Below are 19587 nucleotides of genomic sequence, written 5' to 3'. Positions count from 1 at the left end.
CTGCGTATATGTTGCCTCGACCGTGGGTAATGTGCAGGTAATGATGGCTTGTAGGTTGATTGGCTCAAGTGTCTAGGGCTCTGATACATATTAGGATGGGGATCGTCGCGAGTGTCTTCTCATTTCTTTTATGTATCACATATTTTGGAAAGGACTTGCTATTAGAATAAAGTTGAATTATGTTGTGGCCTTTGTGCCAAGATTTTTATTGATGTTGAATTTGGTTAAATTTATATTTTAAAGAATTATTCCGCTGCAGTTTGCAAGATAATTTAAATGTTGGTATTTAAATAAATAGATATTTCCTATTTATGAAATTTTGATTAGCAGTGTGACACTCCGTTGTGTGGTTACTCTGATTAAATTAACTAATATTACGCTGTTGGGAGAACGGGGTGTTACAATTGGTATCAGAGCAGGTCGGTCCGTCCGGCCAATTAGTAGAGTCGTGTCGAGCCATGTAGAGTTGTTTGACAATTTATATTGTCTCAGTTGTGCTGATTTTTGTTGTTATGTAGATTAGAGCGCTGGAGGCTGCGAATATTATCTGTTACAAGAGAAATAGAATGGCTGGAAGAAACGATGCTGCGGTGGCTGCTGCATTGGAAGCTGTGGCCCAAGCTATAGGACAACAACAGAATGCTGGTGCTGGTGTTAATGCTGATGTAAGAATGTTGGAGGCCTTTCTGAGGAATCATCCTCCTACTTTCAAAGGAAGGTACGACCCTGACGGAGCACAGACATGGCTCAAAGAGGTTGAAAGAGTTTTCAGGGTTATGCAATGCACTGATGACCAGAAGGTGCGTTTTGGTACGCACATGCTAGCTGAGGAAGCTGATGACTGGTGGGTGAGTCTCTTACCTGAATTAGAGCAAGGTGATGCAGCTGTGACTTGGGCCGTGTTTAGGAGAGAGTTCCTAAACAGATATTTCCCTGAGGATGTTCGCGGAAGAAAAGAGATTGAGTTCCTTGAGCTGAAGCAAGGAAACATGTCGGTGACAGAGTATGCAGCCAAGTTTGTGGAGCTGGCTCAGTTCTATCCACACTATACTGGAGACAATGCTGAATTTTCTAAGTGCATAAAGTTTGAGAATGGTTTGCGTGCTGATATTAAGCGAGCCATTGGTTATCAGCAGATCCGTGACTTTTCTGCTTTGGTGAGCAGATGCAGAATCTATGAAGATGATACCAAAGCTCACTACAAGGTGATGAGTGACCGTAGGGGTAAGGGACAGCAGAGTCGTCCGAAGCCTTACAGTGCCCCTGCTGACAAGGGCAAACAGAGGATGCCTGAGGAAAGGAGACCCAAAGGAAGAAATGTTCAAGCTGAGATAGTTTGTTACAAGTGTGGTGAGAAAGGCCACAAGAGTAATGCATGTACTCAACAGGATGAGAAGAAGTGTCATCGTTGTGGCAAGAAAGGACATATGATGGCTGAGTGCAAGCGCGGTGACATGGTTTGTTTCAATTGTGATGAAGAGGGTCACATTAGTTCTCAGTGCAAGAATCCTAAGAAGACTCAGACTAGTGGAAAAGTGTTTGCATTGGCCGGTACACAAACGGCTAATGAAGATCGACTTATCAGAGGTACTTGTTTCTTTAATGGTACTCCTTTAATTGCTATTATTGATACTGGTGCTACACATTGTTTCATTGCTGTTGATTGTGCAAATAAGTTGGGTCTAGTTATGTCAAGTATGCCTGTGGAAATGGTTGTTGAAACTCCAGCTAAGGGTTCAGTAATCACTTCTCTCGTTTGTCAGAGTTGTCCTATATCCATGTATGGTAGGGATTTTGAAGTTGATATGGTATGTTTGCCGTTGACGGGTATGGATGTGATTCTTGGTATGAACTGGTTGGAATACAACCATGTGCATATTAATTGTTTTAGGAAGACGGTGTACTTTTCTTCTGCTGAAGAAGAGGGTGGAGCAGAATTTTTATCTACCAAGCAACTGAAGCAGTTAGAACATGATGGAGACTTGATGTTTTCCTTGATGGTGTATCTGTCTGTAGAGAACCAGTCGATAATTGATAAATTGCCCGTTGTGAATGAATTTCCTGAAGTTTTCCCTGATGAGATTCCAGATGTGCCACCAGAAAGGGAGGTTGAATTTTTGATCGATCTTGTGCCGGGTACGAAGCCTGTGTCGATGGCTCCTTACCGTATGTCAGCCTCCGAGTTGGTAGAATTGAAGAAGCAGTTGGAAGAATTGCTTGATAAGAAGTTTGTAAGACCGAGTGTCTCACCTTGGGGAGCGCCGGTATTGTTGGTGAAGAAGAAGGATGGTAGCATGAGATTGTGCATAGATTACCGTCAGTTGAATAAAGTGACGATAAAGAATAGGTATCCACTTCCGAGAATTGACGATTTGATGGATCAGCTAGTGGGTGCACGTGTGTTTAGTAAAATTGATTTGAGGTCAGGTTACCATCAGATTAAGGTGAAGGATGAAGATATGCAAAAGACGGCATTTAGGACACGGTATGGACACTATGAATATAAAGTGATGCCTTTCGGTGTTACTAATGCGCCTGGAGTGTTCATGGAGTATATGAACAGAATTTTTCATGCTTTTCTAGATAAATTTGTTGTTGTGTTTATTGACGATATTTTGATTTATTCTAAGACTGAAGAAGAGCATGCAGAACATTTGAAGATTGTTTTACAGGTGCTGAAAGAAAAGAAATTGTATGCAAAACTATCAAAGTGCGAGTTCTGGTTAAGTGAAGTAAGTTTTCTTGGCCATATTATTTCTGGTAGTGGTATTGCAGTTGACCCGTCGAAAGTAGAAGCGGTATCGCAATGGGAGACTCTTAAGTCAGTTACGGAGATCAGAAGTTTTCTTGGTTTGGCTGGTTATTACAGAAGATTTATCGAAGGATTTTCGAAGTTGGCACTTCCATTGACTCAGTTGACCTGTAAAGGTAAAGCGTTTGTGTGGGATGCTCAGTGTGAGAATAATTTCAATGAGTTGAAGTGAAGATTGACGACGGCTCCAATTTTGATTTTACCAGAGCCGGATAAACCTTTTGTTGTATATTGTGATGCGTCCAAGTTAGGCTTAGGTGGTGTGCTTATGCAAGATGGCAAGGTAGTGGCTTATGCTTCAAGACAATTGAGAATACATGAGAAGAATTATCCTACACATGATTTAGAGTTGGCTGCTGTGGTTTTTGTGTTGAAAATTTAGAGACACTATTTGTACGGTTCCAGATTTGAAGTGTTTAGTGATCATAAGAGTCTGAAATATTTATTTGATCAAAAAGAGTTGAATATGAGGCAGAGAAGGTGGCTTGAGTTGTTAAAAGATTATGATTTTGGCTTGAATTATCATCCGGGTAAAGCCAATGTGGTTGCAGATGCCTTGAGTAGGAAAACATTGCACATGTCGGCTATGATGGTGAAAGAATTTGAATTGCTGGAACAGTTTAGAGACTTAAGCCTTGTTTGTGAATTGGCACCTCAGAGTGTGCAGTTGGGTATGTTGAAAATTAATAATGATTTCTTGAAAAGTATCAAAGAAGCCCAGGAGGTTGATGTGAAATTTGTAGACTTGATGGTTGCTAGTAATCAGAATGCAGATGGTGATTTTCAGGTTGATGATCAAGGAGTGTTGAGATTCCGAGGCAGGATTTGTATCCCTGATAACGATGAATTGAAAAAGTTGATTTTAGAAGAGAGTCACAGAAGTAGCTTGAGTATCCATCCGGGAGCTACAAAGATGTATCATGACTTGAAGAAACTGTTTTGGTGGTCTGGATTGAAGCGTGATGTCGCACAATTTGTTTATGCATGTTTGACTTGTCAGAAATCGAAAGTTGAACATCAGAAGCCTGCTGGTTTGTTGACACCATTAGATGTGCCGAAATGGAAATGGGATAGCATCTCCATGGACTTTGTGACGAGTTTACCAAACACGCAAAGAGGGCATGATGCCATTTGGGTTATTGTCGATAGATTGACGAAGTCGGCACACTTCATTCCGATTAATATCACCTATTCAGTAACTCAGTTGGCGGAGATCTATATTCATAATATTGTGAAGTTGCATGGTGTTCCATCGAGTATTGTGTCGGATAGGGATCCGAGGTTCACTACGAGATTTTGGAAGAGCTTGCAAGAAGCTTTGGGCTCTCAGTTGAAGTTGAGTTCAGCGTATCATCCGCAAACAGATGGTCAGTCAGAAAGAACGATTCAATCATTAGAAGACTTGTTGAGGGTGTGTGTACTTGAGCAAGGTGGAGCTTGGGACAGTCACCTACCATTGATAGAGTTCACGTACAACAATAGTTACCACTCGAGTATTAGTATGGCACCTTTCGAAGCTTTATATGGTCGAAGGTGTAGGACTCCTTTATGTTGGTTTGAGTCGGGTGAAAGTATTGTGTTGGGGCCTGAAATAGTTCAGCAGACTACGGAAAAGGTCAAGATGATAAGAGAGCATATGAAAGCGTCGCAGAGTCGACAGAAGAGCTATCATGACAAGCGTAGGAAGGACCTTGAGTTTCAAGAGGTTGACCATGTGTTCATGAGAGTCACTCCTATGACCGGTGTGGGTCGTGCATTGAAGTCCAAGAAGTTGACTCCGAAGTTTATTGGTCCTTATCAAATATCTGAGAGAATTGGCACAGTGGCTTATAGAGTTGGTTTGCCACCACATCTTTCGAACTTGCATGTTGTGTTTCATGTGTCGCAACTTCGGAAGTATGTAGCGGATCCTTCACATGTCATTCCTAGAGATGATGTGCAAGTTAGAGACAACCTTACGGTAGAAACTTTACCTTTGAGGATTGATGATCGCAAGGTGAAGACGTTGAGAGGCAAGGAGATACCTCTAGTGAGAGTTGTTTGGGGGGGAGCAGCTGGTGAAAGTCTTACTTGGGAGTTGGAGAGTAAGATGCAGGAGTCTTATCCTGAGTTGTTTACTTGAGGTAATATTTCGAGGACGAAATTCTATAAGTTGGGGAGAGTTGTAACGCCCCATTTTTATTCTAATATTTTAGTAGATGTGTGAATATTTTATATATGACTTTAATTGCTATATAAATGATTTTATGTGAAATATATGTTTTATATGATTTTTATATGAAATATGTTATGATGCAATTTTATTATATGAATATTGGGGTTGTGTATTATTTAAATGAATGTTGTTATTATTTGATAGAAATAATATGAGAAATAGAAATATTATAGAAATAGTATTTATTTTTGGTTAATGGGAATTAAGTGGAAATTAATAGAAATTAAGGGAGTTGGGTGAGAAAAGAAAAGAGAGATATTTTTGAAGTAAAAAGAAAGAAAAAGGGAGAGAAACATCTTCACGTGAAAACATTAGAAGAAAACCTGCTTTTGGAGAGAAAACCTAGAAGAGGCAAAGAGAGAGCTAGGAAGGAATCGATTGCGGTAGCTTGTCGTTTGGTGTTGCTGAATTAAGGTAAGGGTGGGATTCCTTTCAATAATCTTGATATATAATTTGAAAATTGATGAAATTGTTGTTCTTGAGTTTAGGGTTTGAGAGGTTATGTTAGATGATAATTTATGATAAAACATGTTGTTTAATTGTATGAATATAGGTTGTTTTACCCCTATGATGTATACTAAACCTGTAAACATTGTTCTAATTCATTTTGGGTGATTGGGGGATCAAAAATTGGGTTTTTGGAGTGAAAACTGGTCTTTCCCGTAAGCTGTGAATGTCCAAAATCGGGCCCCGAACTGCCAAAATCGGGCCCCGAATTCTGAGCTGATTTTTCAGCTTTGGTTCGACAAAAATCGGGCCCCGAACTGCCGAAATCGGGCCCCGATTTCCTGTCAGTCAAAACTGGAAAACACTCACTTTTTCGCCCGTTTCTGTTTTGAATTAGCTTTCGGTGTAAACATAAAAGTTGTAGATAATTGAGTTAGCTTTCTAATGGCCTTGGTTTGGAGTGGAAAAGATTTGTAAATTTTGAGTTATGATAAAAATAGTCCAAGTGGGTCTTTAGCAAAATTTAAGAAAACTTAGCATAACTAATCCCAAGTTAGTCCAAAAACTTATGGTTGGTTTCCCAACTTCAAACTTAAGTGTTAGGGCTTTAGTTGAGGTGTTTTATGGATATTTGACTTATGTTCTATTGATCAAAACTTAATTGCTTTTGGGGGATGTTTTAGACTTGAGCTGAATGTAATTGATTTATAAATATATGTTATGTTGTTGATTCCGTTGTTGACGTTGTTGTATCATCTAATGTCAAAGTTGGGGAGTGTGTCATAATTGTTTTAGGCACATATGTTGTTGTTGTAGTCGCTGTTGAAGTTGTATGTTGATATACACAAGTTGAGTCCATTTGCATACTCACATCTGTTGGGGGCTTATGTCCTGGAATGTTTATCATTCACCTGTTGGGGGCTTATGCCCTGGGATGCTTTAACCATCCAAATTGTTGGGGGCTTATGCCCTGGAATGCTTAGCATTCAACGCGCGTAGATTGGTACCACCTGCATGATGCATAGTTGTTGTTGTCGTAGCATTGTTGGGTAGTTGTTGTTGTCGTAGCATTGTTGAGTAGTTGTTGTTGTCGTAGCATTGTTGAGTCGTTGTTGTTGTCGTAGCATTGTTGAGTCGTTGTTGTCGTTGTAGCATTGTCGAGTTGTCGGTGTCGTTGTGGATAATGTTGTTGTTGTAGTTGTTGTACCTTGTTGCTGAAATTAATTATGTTGTTGCTTATGTATTTATTTATATACTTTATTAATGATGCATGTTGTGATATGTTGTTGTTTTCATTAATTCGATGAATTATATATTATTATTATTGGATAAGTTTCTCACCCCTTCTGCGTATATGTTGCCTCGACCGTGGGTAATGTGCAGGTAATGATGGCTTGTAGGTTGATTGGCTCAAGTGTCTAGGGCTCTGATACATATTAGGATGGGGATCGTCGCGAGTGTCTTCTCATTTCTTTTATGTATCACATATTTTGGAAAGGACTTGCTATTAGAATAAAGTTGAATTATGTTGTGGCCTTTGTGCCAAGATTTTTATTGATGTTGAATTTGGTTAAATTTATATTTTAAAGAATTATTCCGCTGCAGTTTGTAAGATAATTTAAATGTTGGTATTTAAATAAATAGATATTTCCTATTTATGAAATTTTGATTAGCAGTGTGACACTCCGTTGTGTGGTTACTCTGATTAAATTAACTAATATTACGCTGTTGGGAGAACGGGGTGTTACATATGGCATTAGAGGGCCTATTATTACAAGTGAGAGGCCTAAGCAAACACCATTGAGGGGTCTTGCACCATCACATCCAACTGCTCCTAGCGTTATTCGAGTGACATATCTAGATTATGGTCCATCCGGTTCAAGTCAACCTAAGTTCATGGAGTTTATCCCAACCCCCGGCTTTCCAAAGAAGTGAAGCTTGATGCATGCTTAGATTATGTTTTTTGGAATATTTTTACTTATTTACATTATGCCCCCTAGTTGGGTTCTTTTTTGGCTATGTAATATTTAAGAACATCCTCTATGACTTATTACTTATGACTTGTTAACGCCCCATGGTTGGGTTGCTTTTGCCTATGTAATATTTCAACCTTAAGACATATGACTTATTTAATGGTATTTTCAAGGATGAAGTTGTGTGTTTTGTCATTTTTAATTCATTTTCTGCAAATATATGCACCAAAGATCAACTTGGAAATATGTTTTTATCATTCAAGGACTTATGTGACGGTTTTTTGAAATAATTCAGGGATCGATTTGATAGTAAGTTAAAATTAATAGGGACTTTATTAGAAAATATTTTCTGAAATCAATCAATTTCGTCCTTGAAATTTTTTGGCATTATACATCAATTTAGTCCCTGCTTATGTGGCATCTAACATGGCACCCCATCTGAAATGTTAACAGCCACGTCATCACCGTTAACGCCCCAAATGGACGTAGGGACTATTTTGATTGACGTTTGTTAAATTCAAGGACAAAGTGTGCATTTCAATTAATTGGGGGACGTTTTTGTCCGATCCGTGAAATTCAAGGACGAATTTGGATATTCACTCGAATTTCTTAATTGGATTTCACCCTAACCAAAGCTTGATTGCCGTTACTTCACTCTTCAACTCACATTCATATCTAAGAGACGAATAAATTTAGCACAACAATGCATATTACACCGTTTGTAAAAAAAAAAAAAAAAAAAAAAAACATATTTACACCAAACCACACCGAACCAATATTATAATCCAAAACAAAATAGTTGGCACAACCATATTTATGAGCAATGATATTTGTAAATCAATTTAATAACAATTTTGGTGACAACCATGTTTTTCTCTCTTTTTATTGGTAAAAAATAATGAAGAGATAAAAAGGAAGAGAGGGGATAATAACATCATGGAGTACACGTTATGCCGTGTTTGCATGTACTTGGCACACGCCAACGCGTGCTGAACACACCACAGGCATGAGGTACCCTCTGCTGTTCAACTCGCCCAACACGTGATCATTTATAAGATGATATCAAATCATTGATTTTGTAACAGACCAATGATTAAGCCATTAATGCTAATTGAAAGGTAGACATAATGATATCCATGTCATTTAGTTGAATATTTACATCTCATCCAATTAATCAATGTCATATTTTTATATTAACTTATTTTAAAATTAATTTAAATATTAAATAAATTTTGTTTTTAAAGGCCACTGATACCCAACCGAACTCTAAGGTATCTCCTTCTTGATAGATTTTCATCAAGATCGAATCTGCTCCAAAGAAGGATTACCCCTCAATAAAATTCCAGTGATTGCTTGTATATTTTGTCCTAAATTTGGGTATGCCTTGTGCTTGAGTTTGAGTTAATGCAATATATTTAGCAGTTAAAATAAATAAATGTATATACAAAAATAAACTATGGTCATGCTAATCGGCGTTTCGACATCAACAAAAAAATTATTTTTTAAGCTTTTAATGCATTGATTATACAACTTTTAAGCCAAAATTTACTATTATATTGATTTCTTGACCAGTGTTCAGGGATACCGGTTAGTACTCCCTCCGTTTCAAAATGAGTGTCGTTTTAGATGTTTACACACATATTAAGAAATGCAATGATTAAGAGAAAGAAAATGGTTATTTTACCAAATTATCCTTATTAACTATTGGTTAGTTTCAAAAGTATTACTTTGGAAGTAGTGTGCATAGTATTAATTGAAGGGTACAATTGAAAAGAAAAAGTTATTATTGCATTGGAAACTGAAAGCGACACTCATTTTGAAACAAATTTTTTTGGTTAAAGCGACATTCATTTTGAAACGGATGGAGTATTTCTATATAAACTAAAAAGCACGAATATCCATTTATTGATTTTCATCACATAATTCAACACACATTTTTCAAACCGACACATACAAACGAAAGATCCACAGAAGCCAATACGCATATGCAACAATATGCCATTACAAACAACACACTAATTAATGGGATTTGCTAGAACACACCCACTAGTTTTTATGTGGGAGTGTTTTAGTAAGCTACACCTTAAGGTGTATTTAACTACTTTTTAGTTATAACTTGCTAAAACACACCTTCTAAAAAATAAGTGGGTGTATCCTAGCAAATGCCTGTAGGAGTTGCTAACATACACCCACTTATTTTTTTAGAATGTGTGTTTTAGCAACATTAACCTTAAGGTGTATTTAACAACTTTTTAGTTATATCTTTGCTAAAACACACCTTAATAAAAACTAGTGGGTGTATCCTAGCAAACCCCCTAATTAATTATAAAGATGTACACTTAAGTCAACCCAATGCAATAAGCCCTTACTATTTACTCCCTCCGTTTCAAAATGAGTGTCGCTTTAGCCGAAAAAATTTGTTTCAAAATGAGTGTCGCTTTCAGTTTCCAATGCAATAATAACTTTTTCTTTTCAATTTTACCCTCCAATTAATACTCTGCACACTACTTCCAAAGTATTGCTTTTGAAACTAACCAATAGTTAATAAGGATAATTTGGTAAAATAATCATTCTCTTTCTTTTAATCATTGCATTTCTTAATATATGTGTAAACACCTAAAACGACACTCATTTTGAAACGGAGGGAGTATTTGTTACATTCATTATGACTTATAGAGCTATCTTTTCCTTAGCTAGATAAGCATCAATATCTCGAGTGCATTTGCCAAAATGTTCCATGTAGCCATTTGGAGGGTCAATATCCTCATTGATCTTTTCATATTCAATAGTCTATTTAGCAGCAGCAGTGCCATCACTCTTATCAATTACTTCAAGAATGAGCTTAAAGACCTTACAGTGCTTATCAATATCTCCACCGAAGAACTTATAAGTGTTTTTTTGTTCAGTTCATCAACTTCTTCAACACTTGCCGATTCAAAAAAAAAAAAACTTCTTCAACACTCTCATGACATGTGTGTACCTTGCCATCTGTTATGAATTATGATGGCACGGGAAATTAATACAGATAAAAATGAAAACAACTATAGAAAAATGCACTTGTAAAAAAAAAAAACTATAGAAAAATGCAAGCACCCTTTTTTTTTTCCAACAAATAACCTATTATTTTTATGAATATTATAAATGGATTTCCATATAGCAAATAGGTTAATGAGTCATACTACTAGACTATTAGGCTTGTTCCATAAAGTTATTGTATGTCTCTATAAATAGAGTTCACATGTAACATACTTGTGCACATATGAGAATAATAGAATGCCCTATTCTCTCTTCCTCTCCTTCTCTCTTCTTCTCTCTATTCTTATTATTATTCTATGAGTTTTAGAACAATTATATTGTTTTCGTTTTTCTAATAAATAATTTTCTAAACAAAAAATTGAATAATAAATATTTGAAGGTAAACCACGGTAATTCTTTATATGATTAATTTTAATCTCCCAAATAATTCATAATTTTTTTTACAGTAAATGATTCATATTTTTTTTTGAATGGCAGTAAATAAGTATATAATTCATAATTGTTTTTTTTGGTGGTGTCTAGGGTTCGAACCTCAGACCTTACATATATTGTGCATTGTCCATACCAGCTGAGCTAAGCTCACAGGGACTTCATAATTGTTATATAGTTCTTTTCATTACTTTTTATTTATAGAATATATTTTGAGATCTCATAATCTATATTAACAATATTTACAAATTAAATCTATCAAATTATTTTTAACATTGTACTTAAAACTTGTTAAAATTGTCTTCATGAGCTTAACTCAGTTGGTAGGGACAATGCAAACCCCGGCCACCACCAAAACATAAAACTTGCTAATTAATATCTCAGTATTTATAAAAAATGTCTAGAGAGAGAGTGAAAGAGCGTGGTCTAGAGAGAGAGTGTGGCGGTTATTCTCGTTACCACCGGGGACAACCGCGTCGGTATTCACGTTCACCGGAAGTAAGGTACTACAGGGGGGAAGGGGGCCAAGCAGGGTGCCACTATACGGGGGGGGGGGGGGGGGATAGGCAACGGGAAGGGTGCCACTAGGGGAGAATGGACCGATGTGAGATCGAGAAAGGGGAAAGCGCAGGAACAGGTGGACAGGCAACCGGACAGGCTTCGGGAGGATCAGCAATATCGACGGTCAAGGGAGCGGGCTGGACGGCAGGGACGGTCTAGGGTTAGGAGCAGATTTGATTCAGCAAGTCGGTTTGGTTCAGAGGTTGAGTGTGATTATGGCAAACGGGATTTAGGGCATGATGGCAGGGTAACTGTAAGGTTTGAGCGACCTGTTAGGGTTACGGATTGTGATGCTCTAACGTATGCGGATGCACATGTGTTGGAGCCGCGACATTCAAATCATCACAGTTAGAAGGTCGGGACTGAACAAACTTTTCCAGGGCGTGATCAGCATCAGAAAAAGAGGCGCATGTCTGAGTCAAGGTCCAAGGCGGCAATTCAACGTGATCATTCTGTTACGGTGAACTCGCATTTTGTCTCATTTTATTTTACAAATGTTCCTTCTGATATATCCTATATTGCATTGAGACAAGGGTTTGAGGTTTGTGGGGTAATGGAGGATGTTTACTTGGCCCGAAAAAGAAATGCTAATGGTGGGGTTTTTGGTTTTGTTCGTTACGGCAATGTGAAAGATGTTGACAAGCTGTTACAGGCTGTTAATAATGTATGGTTTGGGGATTGGAGGGTGGTGGCTAAGGTGGCAAGCTTTGATCGGTTCGGGAATAAACGTGGTGTAGGTAAGGAGCAGGGATATGGGGAAAAATATTGAGGGAGAAAAAAGTGAGGTAGAGGGTCGTAATGGCTACGAGGGAGAAAATAGTAAGGTTGTTCAAAAGGGAGGTAGAAGTAACAATGTCGGGTACGCACAGGTGGTACGGGGGAAGGAGGCAGGTGGTGAAAATGTGGGGCGTAGAGTTGAGAGTGGAAAGGTGACGTTGGAGGTGGAGAAGGTGGAGAACCTGGGAAAGGTGTTCGTTCCGAAGTATACATCAAGCGAAGAAGATGTTGTATGGGCTCGTAGGGGTGTAGTGGCTACTATTATTAATGGGAAGCTGATAAGGTGCTTTTGCGTATGGAAGATGGTGGGGATGTCAATAGTGTTTTGTCGGACGCTTCTGAATTTTTTAATAATTTCTTTTCTCAGTTTGTCAGTTGGAAAAAGGATCTGATAGTGCGCGAATTTACGGGGTGAGAATTTACGGGGTGCCGATGCATGCGTGGAACATTGACTTCTTCAAATTATGTGTTTACGATTGTGGTCGACTGTTGAGACTTGATGATTTCACCGTGAACAAATAGCGCTTTGATTATGCGCGTGTGTTAATTTCAACATCTTCTTTGGAAATGATAACAACAAGTGCTAAGGTTGTGGTAGACGGTGAGTTACTGGATTTTTCCATTATTGAGGAGTGGGGTTTTGCACTAGGGGAGGATGCTTGTTTAAATGAGGATGAGGAGAATCAAGATGATGTCAAGGCATAACAGGAAGATATCCACAATGTTGGGGATGCTACTGGTGATGTTGATGATCTGTTAAATCATCTCTCTGAGGATTGGCAGAATGAAGATTCTATTCCTATAATGCGTTCTAATCCAGCTATCAATATAGAGGAACCGGTTCAAGTTTCTGTGGCCAGGCAGAACGCAGATTTTTGTGAAGTGCAGGTTTCAGCTGCTGATTCTATTGTCAAGCAAGGTGATAATCAGCATGTTGCGGGTCATGACAAGGCACTACCGAATTCTGAAGGTATTGTTAGCCATTCACGCAATTGTTTTCATGTTCAGAAGCGACCAGCAACACGCACAAGCTCCTGCCCTCCTGGTAAAGTTCATTCTGGTACTGCTGGACCTTGGAGTTTAGAGTGGGTTCAAAGGCATAGGCGTGATACAGTTGGTGTTGAAGGACCTCAAGAAGCTACGAGTAAGAAAGCTAATAATGAGGGAGCAGCAAAAGTGTTAAGAAAAAAAGGTAACGAATACATCCGGCATTGTGCTCAAAATTTGAAGCGTATTGCAAGACTCTCAGATAAAGATCGTAAGGAGGTTCTTCGTGCTTTACGTAAAAATTATAGACACCGTAAAGGTATCTCGGATGCATCAAAGAATATGGTAACTAGTTCTGAGTGTTCTTCTCAAAGTGGTTCACAGGCTTCTGTTACTAATGATTGGACGAATTGGTTGGTTTTACATGGTAGTGAGAAGGCGTTGTCAGATGATGTCAGGGGAATTGGGAAGACAGTGGGACTGAATTTTAAATGTGATATTAATAACAAGTTTGATGTGTTGTTAGGGGTGGGTAGGAAAAAAACAGAGGGAGTTGGGAGTGAGAGATAGGCCGTGAAGCTGGTGTGAGGTGGGGTGGGGGGTGTGGGTGGTTGTGATGAAGATTATTTCTTGGAATGTCAGGGGGTTGGGTGGTTTTGAAAAACGAAGGGAGGTGTGTCAGGTGGTGAAAGAGAAAAAACTGTTTATTCTTTGTCTTCAAGAAACGAAGCTGTCTGCTATTGACGGTATGGTGTGTAATTCTCTTTGGAGTGATTCAAATGTTGATTTTTCTTTTGTGCCGTCGAGGGGTGCTTCGGGTGGTTTAATTACTCTTTGGGATCGTACTGAGGTAGAGGTATGGACATCTTTGTATTTTGAGCATGTTTTAGGGATTCAAGGGCGGTTTGTGAAGACTGGTGAGGAGTTTACTGTGCTGAATGTTTATGCTCCGTGTGATAGTACTCGTCAACAGGACCTTTGGTGTAATATTTCTTTGCATCTGTCAACCTTATCTGATAATAATGTCTGTATGTGTGGTGATTTTAATACTGTTAGAAATGCGGAGGAACGCAAAAGTGTGGGGGGCGCAAGTATTCATGTTGGGAGCGCTTTCTTTAATCAGTTCATTGGTGGAAATTGTTTGGTGGACTTACCTCTTCGGGGCCGCAGTTATACATGGTTTCGGGGGGACGGAAAATCAATGAGTCGTCTTGATCATTTTTTGTTGTCAGAAAGGTGGTGTCTGACGTGGCCAAATTGTGTCCAGTTGGCTACATCGAGAGGGCTTTCAGATCATTGTCCTATTCAGCTGTGTATTGATGAGGAAAATTGGGGTCCTCGACCGGTGCGTATGTTAAAATGTTGGGAGAATTTCTCAGGTTATAAAGAGTTTGTTCGTGACAAGTGGAATTCTTATCAGTTGGATGGTTGGGGTGGTTATGTGCTGAAAGAAAAACTCAAATTCATTAAACTAGCCTTAAAAGAATGGCATCACCGTCACTCAAAAAATTTACCATCGAGGATTTCTGATTTGAAGGACCGTATCTCATCTTTAGATTTGAAAGGTGAGGCTGCAGTTTTGGTGGATGAGGAGTTAGAGGATCTTCATGGGTACTCTGAGGAGTTGCATTCGTTATCGCGGATAAACTCTAGTATTTCCTGGCAACAGTCGCGGATGCAATGGTTGCGTGACGGGGATGCGAACTCTAAGTTTTTTCACAATGTAATGTCTAGTAGGAGGCGTAAGAATGCTATTCAATTTATTTTGGTGGATGGGGTGTTAGTGGAGGGGGTTGCAAATGTTCGTTCGGCTGTGTTCTCTCATTTTTCAACACATTTCCAACCGCGCCGTGTTAACCGCCCGAGCATGGAAAATTTGCATTTTCGGTCCTTATCTTGTCGTCAAGGGTCTAGTTTGATTAAGCCTTTTTTCGATGGATGAAGTGAAGGCGGCTGTGTGGGATTGTGATAGTTTTAAATGCCCAGGTCCCGACGGTATTTCTTTTAGCTTCATTAAGGATTTTTGGGATTTGTTGAAGGAAGATGTGATGCGCTTTTTGGTAAAGTTTCATAGGAATGGAAGATTGACCAAGGGGATTAATAGTACGTTCATAGTGTTGATTCCTAAGGTTGATAGCCCACAACGTCTGAATGATTTTCGCCCAATTTCCTTGGTGGGTAGTTTGCATAAAATTTTGGCCAAAATTCTTGCAAACAGGCTTCGTATGGTGATTGGTTCGGTAATTTTTGATTCTCAGTCGGCTTTTGTCAAAGGTCGTCAGATTCTTGATGGAATTTTGGTGGCTAATGAGGTGGTAAATGAAGCTAGAAAATGTAAGAAAGAGTTACTTTTGTTTAAGGTTGATTTTGAGAAAGCTTACGATTCCATTGAGTGGAACTACTTAGATGAGGTGATGGTGAAAATGGGGTTTCCAACCCTATGGCGTAAATGGATAAAGGAGTGTGTCGGGACAGCTACAGCATCAGTCTTGGTGAATGGGTCTCCCACAGATGAGTTTACTTTGGGCAGGGGTTTGAGGCAGGGTGACCCCCTCTCGCCTTTTTTAATTTTACTGGCAGCAGAGGGGTTTCATGTTTTAATGGAATCGGTGGCTAATAACAATCTATTTACTGGTTACAAGGTGGGATTAAATGATCCTGTTATGGTTTCGCATATCCAGTTTGCGGATGACACCTTAATCTTGGGTGAAAAATCTTGGGCTAATATTCGGGCTATTCGGGCAGTTCTGATTCTTTTCCAAGACTTGTCTAGTTTAAAGGTGAACTTTTTGAAGAGCCTTTTAGTTGGGGTGAATGTTCCTGGGTCTTGGTTAGCTGAAGCAGCAATGGTTTTGAATTGTAAGGTTGGATCAATCCCGTTTATGTATCTTGGCTTACCTATTGGTGGAAACGCGCGTCGGTTGACCTTTTGGGAACCCTGTCGGGGTGGAGTTCGAAATTTTTGTCCTCGGTGGTCGTCTGGTGTTGCTGAAGTTTGTCCTATCGTCGTTGCCTGTTTATGCTCTTTCTTTTTTCAAAGCTCTCTCGGGTATCGTTTCCTCTATTGAATCTATTTTTAATAATTTTTTTTGGGGGGGGGGGGGGGGGGGGGAGTGTAGACCACAGGAAAATATCTTGGATTGATTGGAAATCTATATGTCGGAGTCGGGAGGTTGGCGGTTTGGGGGTAAGGAGGATTAGGGACTTTAATAGTGCTCTTTTAGGTAAGTGGTGTTGGAGATTGTTGGTTGAGATCAGGGATAGCTTTTGGTTTCGGGTGCTAGTGGCTAGGTACGGTGTGGAGGGTGGCCGCTTGTGTGATGGGGGTCGTGCGACTTCTAGTTGGTGGAGGGACATCGCCACTCTTCGTATGGCTGATTGGTTCCAAGGTAATGTCAATAGGGTAGTTGGGGATGGTCACAACACATTTTTTTGGACGGACGTTTGGGTGGGAGGTAGGTCTTTTAGTGATAGATTTCATAGACTTTTTGAGTTGTCGTTATTGCAGGAGGAGTCGATTGCTGGTATGTATGCCTTAGGGTGGGGAGTAGATGGAGAGGCCTGGAGGTGGAGACGGAGGTTATTTGCGTGGGAAGAGGAGCTAGTGGGGGAACTTAGGGTGTTACTTCAAAATGTTTCTCTGCAGGTTGACAAAAATGATATGACTTTTTGGAGGTTGGAAACATCTTCCGGCTATACAGTTCGAAGCGCTTATAATGCTCTGAATGCCAACGTTACGGTTGATCTTGCAGTGCCCGTGTCTTCTTTGTGGCATAAAGACGTTCCTTTGAAGGTGGTGATTTTTGCCTGGCGTCTGTTTCGTGATAGGCTTCCTACAAAGGAGAATCTTTTCCGTCGATAGGTTATTGGTATTGATGCCCAGACTTGCGTGGGAGACTGTGGGAAGATAGAATCATCTTCTCATTTGGTATTACATTGTGATTTTTTCGGGTCTGTTTGGTTCTTTATTTACAGGTGGCTTGGTATTTATTCAGCTTTGCCTTATGATGTATTAAGCCATTTTCATCAGTTCACTTTTATGGGTGGGACTGCCAAGTCAAAACAATCTATTCTTCAAGTGATTTGGTATGCAACGGTGTGGGAAATATGGAAAGAAAGAAATAACAGGGTTTTTGGTGACAAGAAATGTTCAATTCAGCAGGTGGTTGACAAAATTAAGTCGTTAACTTACTTATGGCTGAAGGGGAAATATGTTAATCTTCCCTTCAATTATCATGGGTGGTGGCTTAGTCCTTTTACCATCTTAGGGATCGGCTAATTTGTTGTTTTTTTGGTGTCCGCTTTTGCGGTATGGCTTTGCCTTTTAATTATTATCTTGTCACTGTTTGGATTTTGGTTTTTCTTCTTTAGCACATCTTGTGCTAGGAAGACCATTTTGTTGTGGTAATGAAATTTCATTTTAGCCTCTTCAAAAAAAAAAAATCTCAGTATTTATCTAGTTTGCTTTTGCTTTTTTTTTTTTTTTTTTGTCTATATAGAGAGTTTTGGTAACATTTTGCCTATGTAGGTGGTCTTTTGTGTGTAGTTAATTATATTGATTATTTATTACTTGAATTATTTTTTGAACTACCAAAGCAAACATTCAAATAAAAAAATGATAGAACATTTAAATAGAGAAATTATATTTGTATTAGACGAAAATCACACATAAACCAATTAAAAATGATCAACATTTTTGTTTTTGTTGTGGTGATCGGGATTTGAACCCCGGACCTTACATATTTTATGCATTGTCCATACCAACTTAGTTATGCTCACGAGGACCAACATTTTTGTTTTAACGAAACTTCAAACAAACTTAATGATAGAAAAATCCAAGTAAAATAATAAGATGATTTGGTTGGCAAGTTAATTGAACTAGAAACATAATTACCTATGACATAAGTCCAGTGTTTAACCGAATCAGTGTGATGCCAATCTTCACCTTCATGAAGTTTGGTATGATGAACTCTTTCACAAAGGTTTTGCACTTCATGAAGTTCTGTTATGAACAGATTGTAGAACTTGTCAGAGGGTGTTTTGATTCCAATTTCAGTACTGAGCTTACCACAGAGCACCATTTCTTAGAAGTAAAACGGAAAGAAGAAATAGAAGAAAGAAACTAGGGTTGATAACTTGATATGATGAAACTAGATGCAACTCGCTTTAAATAGAAATTGCATTACAGCATTTTTGTTTAGTTTTGCATTACATCCTTGATTACACAATAGAGGCAGTAAATTAAAGGGAAATGTTTCACGTGCAATATTTTAATTTCCAGTAATGGTACTCCTATCTTCTTTGTTGGCAATAAATTAAGGACCCAATTTTAATAGCAAAGATAAAATCATGGAGATCCAATAAAACATCCTACTAATTTCCTATCAAATTGGTTGGAACATTGGTGTGAGCTTGGAAGGAAATTAGAATAGTAATGATGCTTTGATCTAGTATTGTGTGAATTGAAGAAATAAAGTGTGGAAGTACCACATAAATTAGAACACACATTAGTAGTGTTCAAATTGTGCTATTTAATGACAGATAATAATAAAAATAATAGTAATTATTTTTATTCATGCATATCACTTCCTTTGGTGAGTTTTCCATCTTTCATCTAGTCATATCCAATTAAGTTTGTTTTCTTCAGTTTTGGGATTTGTTTATTTTTGATCTTATCCATAAGAGTCTTTGAATTAATTGGCTCCCATAATTGCAGCTAAATTCAGTTACAAAATCTCTATATAGAGAGAGGACTCCACTTAGTTTATAAAACACACCAAAAAATTCTATTGAGTTATCGAGAACTCTTTCTCTCTTCTCGCTCTTTATGCTCGATGAATTTTTGAGCCACTTCTCCCCTTTTTTTTCTATCCCTTCAGAATTAAGAGTGTCCATAAGATCGTAGTCCCGTTTGAGATATAATGTTCCTTCATAATTAAAAATGATCATAAGATTATAGTCCCTTTAACACTCCATGTCCCTGTAGAATAAAGAGTACTTAAGATCATAGTCACTTTGTAAGAATAATAATTTCATTTCGAAAGTAAGAATGATCTTCATAGTTTATATATAATTTCCTTCATTTTCCACCATTGGAGTAGCTAGAGGTTAAAATGGTGGTATAACCATATTTGAATTGTTGCAGTACCATATCGATATTTTGAAGTTAAAGTTTAGAATGGTGATAACACCATATTTGAGTGGTCTCAATAACTTAATAGAGTGGTCACAGTACCATATTATAGTGGTTTCGGTATTAAATTCGACTAATAGCGATATTTAAGAGTGTAATTCTCAAACGATTAGCTATAGTGCAGTAGTTAATCGCAACGTTGTAGTCGGAGTTGTTT

The 19587-nt window shown here is 38.4% G+C and overlaps 1 protein-coding gene and 1 pseudogene across 2 annotated transcripts; one reads left to right on the top strand and one right to left on the bottom strand.

Moving 5' to 3' along the window:
• Positions 1–533: 533 nt before the first annotated feature.
• On the top strand, positions 534–7409 carry LOC146898694 (uncharacterized). The gene is made up of 2 exons (XM_085736599.1): positions 534–2859; positions 7210–7409. Exons 1-2 carry the CDS (start codon positions 567–569, stop codon positions 7407–7409), a joined length of 2493 nt encoding a protein of 830 aa, XP_085592725.1. The 5' UTR covers positions 534–566.
• Positions 7410–10099: 2690 nt separating this feature from the next.
• LOC146898693 (MLP-like protein 43) lies at positions 10100–18372 on the bottom strand (annotated as a pseudogene). Its single transcript, XR_015022196.1, has 3 exons — positions 18132–18372; positions 10382–10435; positions 10100–10347 (listed from the first exon to the last, which is right to left on the bottom strand). The product of XR_015022196.1 is annotated as an MLP-like protein 43 (transcript).
• Positions 18373–19587: the final 1215 nt, after the last annotated feature.

This window comes from Medicago sativa, chromosome 8 (genome assembly GCF_051527215.1).
Source record: "Medicago sativa cultivar Bolivia chromosome 8, Bolivia_mono, whole genome shotgun sequence".
In the NCBI taxonomy this organism is placed as follows: domain Eukaryota; kingdom Viridiplantae; phylum Streptophyta; class Magnoliopsida; order Fabales; family Fabaceae; genus Medicago; species Medicago sativa.
Note: the sequence above shows the minus strand (reverse complement) of the source record. Positions and strands in the feature narration are given on the sequence as shown.